This window comes from Microtus pennsylvanicus, chromosome 1 (assembly GCF_037038515.1).
Source record: "Microtus pennsylvanicus isolate mMicPen1 chromosome 1, mMicPen1.hap1, whole genome shotgun sequence".
NCBI classification, from domain to species: Eukaryota; Metazoa; Chordata; class Mammalia; order Rodentia; family Cricetidae; genus Microtus; species Microtus pennsylvanicus.
This window is the reverse complement of record NC_134579.1, coordinates 32,707,715-32,720,382: the sequence shown is the minus strand read 5'-3', so window position 1 is coordinate 32,720,382 and position 12,668 is coordinate 32,707,715. Positions and strand designations below refer to the sequence as shown.

The 12,668-nt window shown below is 46.6% G+C and overlaps 1 protein-coding gene across 1 annotated transcript; it reads right to left on the bottom strand.

Moving 5' to 3' along the window:
* Positions 1-5,525: 5,525 nt before the first annotated feature.
* Positions 5,526-11,904, bottom strand: Ripply3 (ripply transcriptional repressor 3). Its single transcript, XM_075960749.1, is given in 5 exon segments — positions 5,526-5,685; positions 5,687-5,876; positions 7,131-7,198; positions 10,869-10,941; positions 11,703-11,904. Coding segments are annotated over 5 exon segments (459 nt in total). The 5' UTR covers positions 11,807-11,904; the 3' UTR covers positions 5,526-5,661.
* Between the last annotated feature and the right edge of the window lie 764 nt (positions 11,905-12,668).

Genomic DNA, 12,668 nt, shown 5'->3' with positions numbered 1-12,668 from the left:
CCCAGCACCCACATGTTAGCTCACAACTGTCTTATGTCTTATATCTTAAGAGCTACCTAGAAATATACCTAAGCTTCTGGCCAAGCAGTGTTGTAATTAATATGGTGTCTCCTTGACTCCACCTACTCTCTCTCTTATCTCTTCCAGCCTGGTTATCTTCAGCCCTGCCATAGGCCAAAGCAGCTTTATTCATTAACCAATAAGAGTAACACATACACGGAAGGGCATCCCATATCATTGGACATATTAAGGCTGGTGTGGCCAAAGATTCAGTCTCAAGTGGAAAGACATCCTGTCATTTTAGAAAATACAAATAGAGTTTGGTAACACTGCTAAAATCGAAATACTACAGGTATTAAAACCAGATACTGTAGATTACTCCTTGTCTGTAGAATCTGCAACAATCAAGTTCATGGAAACAGATGATAGTGTGTTGGTTTCAGAGAGTGGAGGTAGGGAGTTGATCGCGGCAGGGTGCAAAGCCAACGGTCACATGGTGATGGCTAGTGTGATCACAAGTGCATTGTGGGGGCTGGAGAGATGACTCAGTGGTTAAAAGCACCGGCTGCTCTTCCAGAGGACTTAGAATTCATTCCCAGCACTACATGGCGGCTTGCAATCATTTGTCCCCCCACCTTCCCCCCGGTCCAAGAGATCCAAGGTTGTCTTCTGGCCACTGCAGACACCCATCATACATGTGGTGTACAGACTTACATGTAAGCCAAACACCCATAGACAAAAATAAACATTTTTTTTGTTTTTTTTAATTAATTTATTATGTATACAATATTCTGTCTGTATGCCTGAAGGCCAGAAGAGGGCGCCAGACCTCTTTACAGATGGTTGTGAGCCACCATGTGGTTGCTGGGAATTGAACTCAGGACCTTTGGAAGAGCAGGCAATGCTCCTAACCACTGAGCCATCTCTCCAGCCCCCAACATTTTTTTAAAATGAGAGTAAGAGTGCATTGTGCATTTCAAGTTTTTTAAGAGACAAGTTTAAGGGTATTCCTTTGACTGCTTTACCTTTTATTAATTTAAACCCATGCACAATGATTACAAGACAGAAGGAGGTGTCCAGGTCACGTCACCAGCTGCTTCACCGTTGCCCCCAGGAACCAACTCTGCCCTGTGACCTCGTTCCCTGTATGTAGGTCTGCCAGTTCCCTCGCGCTCCAGAGAGTGAGCACCCACTTGACCCTCACTCTCAAGTCTTATCTGGTCATTACCCAGAGAAGCCCACCCCCATAAGACTGTCACCCCAATACCATTGGCTTATCCGGCCGAATTCCCACAAGTTAAAACGTTCTTGTTACAAAAACCACAACTCCTTGAGTTGATGGGTATGCTAATTAACTTCTGATTAAGTTATTCTGCATACTGTTTGCAAGGCACAGCATCACCTTGTGCCCCATAAACATGTCAGACGGCTTAATTAATTTAATTTAAAACAACAATTTTTAGCAAGTAGATAAAACTGTGACGGTTGTAGTAGGTGCAGCAGGGCGTGACTGTGGCTTCAGTCGGGGTTGCTGTGGTGCTGTTCCACAGCTTTGTGAAACCTCAGAAACAAGATCAGCTTGTTAGGACGATGGGGCAGCCGTGAAAAGGCGTGTTAAAATAGTGTGTGTTCTAGGTTATCGGTAGGTAACCGGCTTCTAAGGCAGGTCCAGCATCGTCAGCGTTTAACCACCCGACACGGTCCGCGGTTGTCACAAGTGCGTGTGTATGCACTGATTCTTCATCAGACTCACTGCAGGAAGTCTTCCCGCAGTGAATCCTCCATCACTGGTTCTGAGTGGGGCAGATTTCCCTTTTCTGGGTATACCACGTTCAGGTTAGGCCTAGAGGAATTTGAATGTCTGCCAACGAGCATTTTTGTTTTGCTTTGCTTTGTTTTTTTCTTTTTCTTTAGTTCGTTCATTCATTCATTCATCATTCAATGTACATGTGCCGCCTGTCTTCATACACATCAGAAGAGGGATTGACGTGATGGCAACAGATGGCTGTGAGCCACCATGTGGTTGCTGGGAATTGAACTCAGGACCTCTGAAAGAGAAACCAGTGACCTTAACCGCTGAGCCATCTCTCCAGCCCTTCTTTTTCTTTTTTGAGACACGGTCTTACTACGTAGCCTTGCCTGGCATGGAACTTGCTGTGTAGACCAGACTGGCCTCAAACTCCACCTGCTTCTTCCTTCAGGGTGCTGAGATTAAAGGAGTGATCAACATTCCCTCCTCCAAGAGGCTTCTTATGATTTTTTTTAGATGTTTTGTTGAATTTAACCCTTTGATAGAAAAGACAGTAAGTTTTGCTCATATTTCCCACAGTATGATCCAGCAGTCCTATTGACTGGATGTGCTATAGTTTGAATCTGAGATGCTTCCCATAGGCTCATTTCTGAAGGCTTGTTCTCCAGCAGGGTAATGGTACTGGTTTTGTTTGGTTTTGTTTTTGGGGAAGGCCTGTGAAACCATTAGGACATAGGTCCTATCTGATGGAAGTTGGTCACTAGGGATAGCCTCTGAAGTTTTACCTGCCCATGAACATGGATCCCTTTGTGATCTCTGCTTCCTGTTCTGCTATGGTGTGAACAGCCTCCATCAGTCTGTAGCTGTGGAATAATCTTTCTGTACTCTGTGATTATGTATTACTCTTATTGGTTAATAAAAAAACTGATTGACCTGTAGCAAGGTAGAATAAGGCTAGGCAGGAAAGTCACACTGAAAATGCTGGGAGGAAGGAGAACAGAGAGAGACTTGAGCCAGCTGCCCAGGAAGCAAAGTGTGCTAGAGAGAACAGGAAAAGCCATGAGACTTTGTTTAATAGAAATGGGTTAATTTAAATGTAAGAGTTAGCTAGTAATAAGCCTGAGCGATTGGCTAAGCATTTGTAATTAATATTAATGTAATTAAATAATCTGTGTGTTTATTTAGAATCAGGTGGTCAAGACAGAAAACCTCAGCCTACACTCTGTTGAAGCTGTGCCCTTCCCTCCTGTTCTGCTGTGGTGTGAACAGTCTCTTTCACACTCTGTTGAGGCTGTGACCTCCCCTTTTGTTCTGCTGTGGTGTGAACAACCTCCTTCACACTCTGTCGATGCTGTGCCCTCCCTTGCAGAGGTAGAATAAAATAATGAGAAAATAAGCCTTTGCTCTATATAGTTGTCTTGGTCAGGTATTCTGGTCACAGCTACATGAAACTGTCTAGTACTATATATGAGTCAAAGAAATTAAATCATAGCAAAGAGATACTTGCACACCCATGTTGACTGTGGCATGATTCACAATAGCTAAGATATGGAATCAGCCTAGGTGTTTATTCATGGGAAAGGGGTAAATAAAATATGAGGTCAGGTTAGAGAGGTGGCTCAGCAGTTGAGATTACTGGCTGATCTTCCAGAGGACCCAGGTTTGATTCCCAGCACCCACATAGCAACTCACAACTATCTGTCAGTTCAGTTCCAGCAGATCCAATGCCATCTCCTGTTTCCAAGGGCACCAGGTGTGAATGTGGTGTGAGACATATCTGCAAGCAAAGCACCCATCTATGTAAAATTTATTAATTTTTAGAAATTAAAAAAATACTGTGTATTGACACTATGGATTATTGCTCAGTCATAAGACACATTAAATCTTGTCATTTGTAGCAAAAAACTATGTGCAATAAGCCGAGCATAGACAGATGTCCTTTCTCATTTGTAGAAGCTAGAACAAGTTTGCTGGGGCCTGCAAGATGGGCCAGCAGATAAATATGCTTGCCACCAGACCTCACAGAAGGAGGGAGAGAGGGAGGTAGGGAGAGAGGGAGGAAGGGAGGGGGTATTTGTTTTTTTAAAGGATGGAACAATTTTTTAAAAAGCTAGGAAACAAAACCATTCAGCACGGAAGTGGAGCACCACTTTAATCCCAGCATTTGAGGAAGAGGCAAGTAAATCTCTGTGAGTGTGAGGTTGGCCTGATCTACATGGAGACTTCCAGACCAGCCAGAGATATATAGCGAGATCCCATCTCAAATAAAATTAATTTGATGTTTATTACAAGAAGACAGGAAACTTAAGAATGCCTTTTACTTTGTAACAGAACTTTCTGAGCTGTTAGGTTATAATACTTTGTATTTGTATTTTCAAATATTAATGTGTTATTTGAACAGTAAAGGTGTAGCTTATTGTGTTTTCTTTTTTAAAATACTTTTTATTCTGGTGTGTGTGTGTGTGTGTGTGTGTGTGTGTGTGTGTGTGTGTTTTACTGTTAACTGAACCCAGGCCTTCATGCATCCTTGGTCAGCACTGTACCACTGAGTTACATCCCTAACTCTTTTCGTATTATTTTTGTTCTTTTGAGAAGGTTTCATTGAGTACCCAGCTCGTCTTAACCCCACTCTGCAGCTGAGGCTTTGAGCTTGTGCTCCTCCTTAGCCTCAGCCTCAGCCTCTTAAGTAGCTGGGATGACAGGCCTGGGTCATCAGTTCTTGTTATTATGCTTTCTTCCATTTCTTCATTTCCTCATTCATTCATTCATTCATTCATTCATTCATCCATGCGTGCATCCTGTGTGTATGTGGCAGGGGTGCTCATGCCACCATGTGTGCCTCGAGGTCAGAGGACAACTCGCAGGAATTAGTTCTCTCTTTGTACCATGTGAGTTCTGGGGACCAAACTCAGGTCGTCGGGCTTGGTGGCAAGTGTCTTTATCCACTGAGCCATCATTCTGGCCTCTGCTTGCATTCGTGAAAATATAAAATTTTAATAGAGCTAAATATTAAAAAATCTTTAAAACCTTTAGAACAGGAACTAATTCACTCTAAGAACGTCTTACATGAAAAGATGACTATCAAACAATCTTTCAAAATATTTATTCCAAATAAAAATTCATACAAAGTGGTATATACAGGAACACAGCATCAGGTAAGATAATTCCGGTGTGGGGTGGGGGGGAGACCTTGAGAAGCACAGTCCTTGGGCTATCAAAATGATAAAATTCAAAGTAATTTTACATAAGATACTTTAATGAAAAATAGTGCCATTCCACGCAAGTAACAAGACCATGCTGGCCACCAAGTAAGAAAAAAATAATCCTTTACAACTTATGCACACAGCCCTTATCCAGCTCTCAGAAACACCTATTTTATCCCCTAAAAAGACCATATTTTCTTCCTTCTTATTCTAGTGGAAATTATTCAGTATTTCATTTTTTGTTTGTTTTTATACAAGTAAAAGAACATTTTTTCAGACAGCTACTGAGCAACCAAATGAACCCTTAAAATGGGAGTTAATATCTAAATAATTTTTATGAAAGCAAGAATGGCTGGATAGTGGGTCTCTGGGCAAGGGAGGGGGGTGTTCTTAGAGGGAGTAGCTTTCAGAGTGAGAGCTGAATGAGCTCCGAAAGTCTTCTTCCTGATAACAACCTGACACACACCCAAAGGTAGGGATCACACAGGCAGACACAAACACAGACAGACAGACACACACACACACAGACCTACGCATGCACGCACGCGCACACACACAGAGGATCACATACATGCACATACTCGACATGCATCCTGGCAAGGCTGCCCCCAGACTCACTTCACTTGCTGGAGCACTCACTGCCCCCTGCCAACAGCTGACCCTTGCCCCGGACACCATCCCTCCTTCCTTCCTATAGGCCTGCCAGCCCTACTCTGCCCTTTCCTCCTGGGCCACTGCCCTGTCTGGCTGCCTCCTGGCTCTGTAGACACTTGGGCTGTGCCTCCTCTTCTTGCTCCTCCTCGGAGTCTGACTCGGATTCATCGTTGTAGAAGTGAATGGTGGCTTGCACTGGGAAGCTGGCCAGCACTTTTTCCCCAGAGCTCTGCAGGTATTCTTGTCGCTTTGAAAGGGGTAAGTAAAGCCTAATATTAAAGAAACAAAGAAACCATTGGCTTCTGACAAAAGCGCTTAGTTCCCCCATTTCTGTCTCATTTTTGCCTGCTGTGTACACGATGCTTTTAAGTTACCCGAACACAGAACTGGACACCTGCTGAGGGACTAGCTAATAACCACCCCCACTCTAATCAACCTAGTCCCACAGCAAATATATTAACCAAAACTGGGCTCTAATCTTAAAAGGCCCGCTCTCATCGGATGGATGACCTGAACCCTCCTGGATAGGAAATGTCTGGTCCCCTGCACACATTCACCTCAGAGGACAGGAATATAACCAACCCTCTGAGACCCTGGCCTGGAAGAGTAACTGACTGTTCCCATAGTGAAGGGAAAGATGAGAGATGGGTCCTTCTCACTGGAAGGAAAAATGCGCTTGGGGAAAGACATAAAGAGACACAAGGAGAGAGAGAGGGAGGAAAGACGGAGAGGTGCAGAGGGAGGGAGGGAAAAGAGAAAGGAGGAGGAGAAGAGAACAGAATGGAGGAAGGAGAAAGGGAGAGGGAGAGAGATAAGGGAGAGAAAGAGGAAGGAAAAGTTTAAATACATACAAATTGGAGACCCCAAAAGTTTCAAGATTTCTAAAACTGGAGATTCCAGTTACTGTGAAAAGTGTTTAAAATGGCGCCAATCGTCTCTTAGTATTTCTCACTTATGAATTCCTTTGCTCCTCCTTTCCTGAGATCCCGGTGGGTCTGTGCTTCCCTGGCTCCAGCACCCTTGGCAACGTCTGGACACCTTCCTGACTAAGGAGAAGCTCCTGCGGGTTCTGGGCAGGAGCGGGAAGAGCTGCCAAACACCCTGCCCTGCTGGGGTCATTCTCCACAGCACAGTCCTGCCCAGTCTATGGTGTCAGTAGGGCGGGAGCCCTGTAGCAGACAGAGCACATGCCAAATGCGTCAACACAGGTAAAGCAGAAATACAAGCGAGGTTTATGCCGGTCTGTGTTATAGTTAGGTGGTTAGTATTTGCCGGTGAGTTTGAAGGGCAAATGGAATTTGTCATATGACCAGTCCCAGCTTGTAACAAAACATTAAATGCATAAAATCACAAATAGATTCCAGAAATAAAATAATATGTCCTTGAAACTCCTTGGTAAGGAAACAAAATAATACTCAAAACTATATTTAACTCTCCACTGTGTTGAGAACGCTAATGTGAACTGCCGTCTAAAGATCATTTGGTCTTTACGTGCTTTTTACAGTGAAGAGGCAGCATATTACCTGACTGGGTGCTGGAACCCAAAGGCTCCTTTTGATCCTGAAGTTTGCTGGCTCCCCCAAGGCTCACACTGTAAAGACAAGCATGTAGAAACACAGATGAAGTCAAGGATCCGCCGATGGTGCCATCCTGAAGCTTTACCGGTCCAGCTGAAGCAGTCTGTACCGACTGCTAGCCGGACTAACATGAGCGGTTCAACATGTTAGTGTCTCGCAGGTTCTGCTTCTGTTTATCCACAGTGGTCCAGGAACTGAGGGTTCAGACCTTAAACCCATGTGTGTGATACGGTGTATTTATATGCATGTGTGTGTGCAAGCATGCTTGCTCATGAGTGTGTGCGGTATGGTGTATTTGTATGTGTGTGTGTGCAAGCATGCTTGCTCATGAGTGTGTGCAGTATGGTGTATTTGTATGCGTGTGTGTGCAGCATGCTTGCTCATGAGTGTGTGTGGAACTAGATGTCCATGGCCAATTGTTTTCTCTCCCTCAAACAAAGGTTTTGTTTTGTTTGGTTTTGTTTTTTGTTTCTTTGGTTTTTTTGAGGTTTCTCTGTGTAACCCTGACTGTCCTGGAACTCTCTCTGTAGACCGTGATGGCCCTGAACTCACAGAGATCCACCTGCCTCTGATCCCAAATGCTGAGATTAAAGATGAGCACCACCTCCGCCTGGCTTGCCAACAAAGTTTTATTGAGGGAGGGTTGCTCACTGAACTTGGAGGTCACCTATTTAGCTAGACTGGTTTGCCAGTAAGCTCCATGGTTCTCCTGTCTCAGTCCTTGGTGCACCCCACACCAGGCTTTGCACATGGGTCCTGGGGATTAGAATTTAGGTCCTCATGATTGTACAGCAATCTCTTTACCTACTGAGCCATCTCCCCAACTCCCAGGTCCTAGATAGACGTGTGTGTATTTGTGTGTGTAAATGTATGGGTAAATATATAGACATACATGTGTGTGTATTTGCATGTGTATATGTATGGATATATATATGTATACACACATATGAGAGACATGAAGGCAGAAGAGACAGAAGGGAAAGAAAGGACACTAGTGGAAGGGGAGACTATAGGGAAAATCAAAGGAAAGGAATATACATTTTGTATTTGGTTGCTCTCTGTGCTGTTCCATCCTGAGTGCATGCGTATGTATGTGCGTGTGGTGTGTGCATGTGTGTGTGTGTAACAATCTGTGAGCAAACTGACCTACAGGATGTCTCTACAGATACTAACACTGTGAAGAGCTCAGGGCAGAGTTAAGTGGGGTTCTTTGGAACACAGTCCTTCACACTGAGGCTGACCTTTCCGAACTACAGAAAACAGCTTCTGGATTAAGTTCCTTGTAATTTTAAACAGTCCCTAAAGTGAGGTGGTGACGCTGCACACAATCCCGTCCTGCTGTCCTGCTGAAGATGACTGTAGTGGGAACGGAGCTCACTGTGGTAGACCGCCAGGCATGCTGCTAATCCGACCAGAGAGAAGCTGCTTCCTGCAAGCATCCTGTCCTCACTAGACTGAGGACGTGCAATGCCTGCTCATGAACTGAAGAAACCAACCCCACAAACATACGAGCCCTTAATTTTTTATGCCACATTTTCTTTTTCCTTTTTGACTTTTGAGACAGGATCTCACTATGAAACTCAGGCTGGCCTCCAATTTTCAGAGATCTTCCCAAGTGTTAGGATTACAAGCATGAGCCACCACACCTGGCTTTCAAAAAGAGCTTAATAAAAGACCGGTTCTCACGGAGGGAAACATGGAAACACGCACACTTTGGCGATTAAACGGGACTAGAAAGGTAAACCAGCTAAGCACCGAGCTTAAGGTGTGTGCATCCTCTTAATCTCCGAAGAACAGGCTCAAGGAGACTTCAGCCACAGACCTCTGACTGGGAGGCTATGGCAGGAGCCTGGGTAGTAGGACTGGCCCTGGCAGTGTGGACAAGCGGCCGGGATGGAAAGGCACCGAGGCCAAGAAACCGCAAGGCCCGGGGCTGTCGTGCTGCACAGCGATAGAACATATGTTTATCATCAGATTTGGTCTATCCCCTTTTCCCCAGTCCAGTGGAAGATACAACTCTCTAGGGGCACCAAGTGAGTACAGGGAGCTCCTCTGATCAAAGAAGGCCTTGTATCAAATTTATATCTTATTATAATTTCAAATCTGCTTGCTGGGAGTCCCAGGACAGGTCATCAAACCTCAGTACCTCCCATAATCCTCTATACGATGGCATAGAGACTGGGGGCTGAGGAATTGTGCTGTTTGGCCAAGAGGGGGTGTATTAGCCAGAAGCTCTGCAGTCCAAGCACGGTACACTCACCCCGCTCACTTGGGGAGCCCGATCTATGGAGGCCTGTGGAGAAACAGGCTGTGACCAACGAAGAGTGAGCTTTCTCTTACCAGGGAAGTTAGCTCCTGGTAAAGGTGGAACCTAGTGACAGCAGAAGACCCAGGGGTGGATCCCAAGACCTGCCCTGACAAGGGTGTGGGAAGGCAGTCAGTTCTACAACCCCGACAGAACACCAGGCTCCCCCACCCGCCCAAATCCTGGATATGGTCGCTTTGTGTGGAGTGTAGTCAGCTAGAAACGACCGTGCCTTGCTTGATGCAATCATCACAAGGGGCGTTCTCATCAGAACAGAAGCAAAGGCTAACCTGCCCGAGGCTGCCCGTCATTGAGTACTTCCGGGTTCACACACACACACACACACACACACACACACACACACACACACACATACACACACACAGAGTGACCCCACAGTCATGGTTCACCTAGAGGAAAGTCTAGTCATTTGTGAGCTTCTCTTTTAAAATCTGTTTTTTAAGAACTGGAGTCTGAATGCTATAGAATTCATCTCCCGTTTAGAAATTTGGAGCCATAGTAATTAGGGCTAGAATACCACTTACTAGACTACTATCTTTTTATTTGCTTCATTCTTTAAGCAAATTACTACTAACTGAATTAAAACACCCAATATACGAAGAAAATAACTTAACTGTGGAAGAGTGCAGAGGGCTCCTTTGCCACCCCTAACTTTTCTTACACGTATCTGTACACATAGCTGTCTCCACAGGTGTCAGGTAAATAAAATGCATGTCCTCCCTGGTCAGGCTAACTCCTTGGTTTCAAAAGTCAGTTTATATTGGAAAATATAACAAATGTAAGCAAGTCGTTACCTTAACCAGTTAAATGCAATTAAGGGACGGTGCAAAGATAAAGGAATGGCTGTGGCAATTCACCTCTGCTTGCAGATCTCTGCTTGAGTGTATTTGCACAGACGACAGCTCCGCCAGGAGCCCTTGAAGGGGTCGAAAGTGCTTCTGAAGGGCCAGTCGCTGGGTGGGGCCTTTATCTGCACCTTCTGGGCACTTGAGGCAGATGTCTGCCTTTCTTTGCACTGTGGGACCACCGCCCCTGCTAATGTACACTCAGCTTTTCTCTAAGGGGGCTGGATTTGGCCTCTCCCCTTTCCACCAGCAGGTTTACAGAAGAACCAAGACACACCCCCACTCCACCCCCTTCGCTCCGTGAAATGACCTTGCAACAGCTTTGGAGCCCAAAGGGTCCATTAGAGCCTCTGCTCAGTCAGGCGCTACCTGCTGGACCTTCAGGCGCTTCTGAGTTAGAACATGGAGTAGATCTTTCCTGCTTTTTTGTCTTGTTTTGTTTTGTTGATTACTATGGACACGGTGCCATTTTCTGGCTTGACAGTTACCTACAACATCCACAATTTAACTTACCCGGCTTACAGTTCTGGTCATCTCCGCGTCTCCAGGAGGCGGCACCCACGGTCTCCACAGAGCTGTAACAGAACTGGAAAGGAGCACGGGGAGAGACTGAATCCCCGGCATTGCTGTTGCCCCTTAAAACGTTACTATGAGAGTATAGTGTCTGCTTGACAAAGAGGCCCTGCACACACCATGTTCTCTTCAGGTCGCAGACCGGGTCCGCCAGTACCTTACCGGTCTGTTCCTGTCTCCTGCAGAATTCTCTGCCCTCTGTTCCCAAGGAAACTCTGAGAAGGTAAGCCCCAAATCTAACACCATTATTGGGGCACGTGTTAGTCGAGGTATTTTTCTCCCAGCTAAGCTCTCATTGATACTTCAAGATTTCCCATTACAGCTGTTTGGTTTCAACTACATCACCTTTGCCTCGGAAGGCTCTTGATGCTACAGCGTTCTATCACGCCGAAAGGCAATCTGTCTCTCCATCACCAAGGAGTGCCCTCCCTACCTCCCCAACTAATCTGATCTCTTTAAATCTCACACCCTTAAAGACAGCTGAGTCCCAGGAATGGGCAAACGCTGAGTCCCAGTATAAAGAAAATAGGTAGTCGCTTAGTGATAGAGCGCAGGATCCTTTTGCAAGTTTCGCATAGGCCCCCCAGCTTCCAGTGTTTCCCAGCTAGATCAATTTCAGATCCTCAATATGCACAAGCGTTGGCCCATTTCCTTGCCAGGAGTCCGCGGGGGTTCCTGCATTTCAAACAGGAGTTTTGCAGTTGTCTATCTCAGGCTAAGTAACTCGCCCTGAGTCAGGGCGCACCTCCACCGGGGCCGCAGAGACACCCTCACCTTTCGGGCCCGCGCGGCAGCGGTGGTCTCCCGAGATCATCCCCGGGACAGTGGCAGAAGCTTCCCAGCGCCTCCCGGGCTCCGGCCGCCGCCTCGGGTCTCATGGTGCGGGCAGCACGCGAGTCTAGTCTCGCAGCCCGACGGCGCCTCGTCCCGCTCGCCGAGCGTGCTCACCTACCCGCTCGCTCCGCGCCAGGTTTAAAAACAGGGGCGGGGCGGACCGGGGAGGGGACTCAGGAAACTGCGCACCCCCCCCCGGTGGGGGAGGGCTGGGGACCGCGGGAGGGGGCCAGAGGAAGCAGAGGGTGGAGTGGAGACTGTCAAGGAAGACAGCCTGCTCGGGACAACGGGGAGGGGTGGGTGTCCAGAGTGGAGAAGGGACAAAAGAAAACCCGGAGGGGTCACGGCGGAGCGGTAAGCTCAGGACCGGACAGACCGCCCGCAGGGCCCTCCAGGTTGGCGGGTGTCCTCTGCGTGCCCTGGAGGTCGTCCCCACTGCCCAGCAGCTCTTGGCTGCCCTCGGGGTTCTGATCCCATCCAGGAGGATCCCATCTCGCCTCCCCACCCCACCCCACCCCCGTTACCCCAGTGTCTCCCTTTCCACACAGCGAGACGTTGTGGGTGTGGGGCAGAGTCCTTTATACACTGTATTAAACCGTGGGTCCAATGGAGGACCCTGCGAGGTAGGCAAAAGATATGAAGGCACAGAGGGCAGTAAGGTGTCAGGGATTTTTTTTAAAATATCTAAACATCTAGATGTGCTTTTTAAGTTTGATAACGCATATCTGTTAGCCCAGAAGTTAGACTTCAATTCAGCACTAAAGACATCTTTTGAAGAGAGAACAAAAATATAACTAATCGTAGTCATTTGCACAGCTAATAATAATACACGCATGTTAAACTGGGCAGTGGTGGTGCACTCCTTTAATCCCAGCACTCGGGAGGCAGAGACAGGTGGATCTCTGA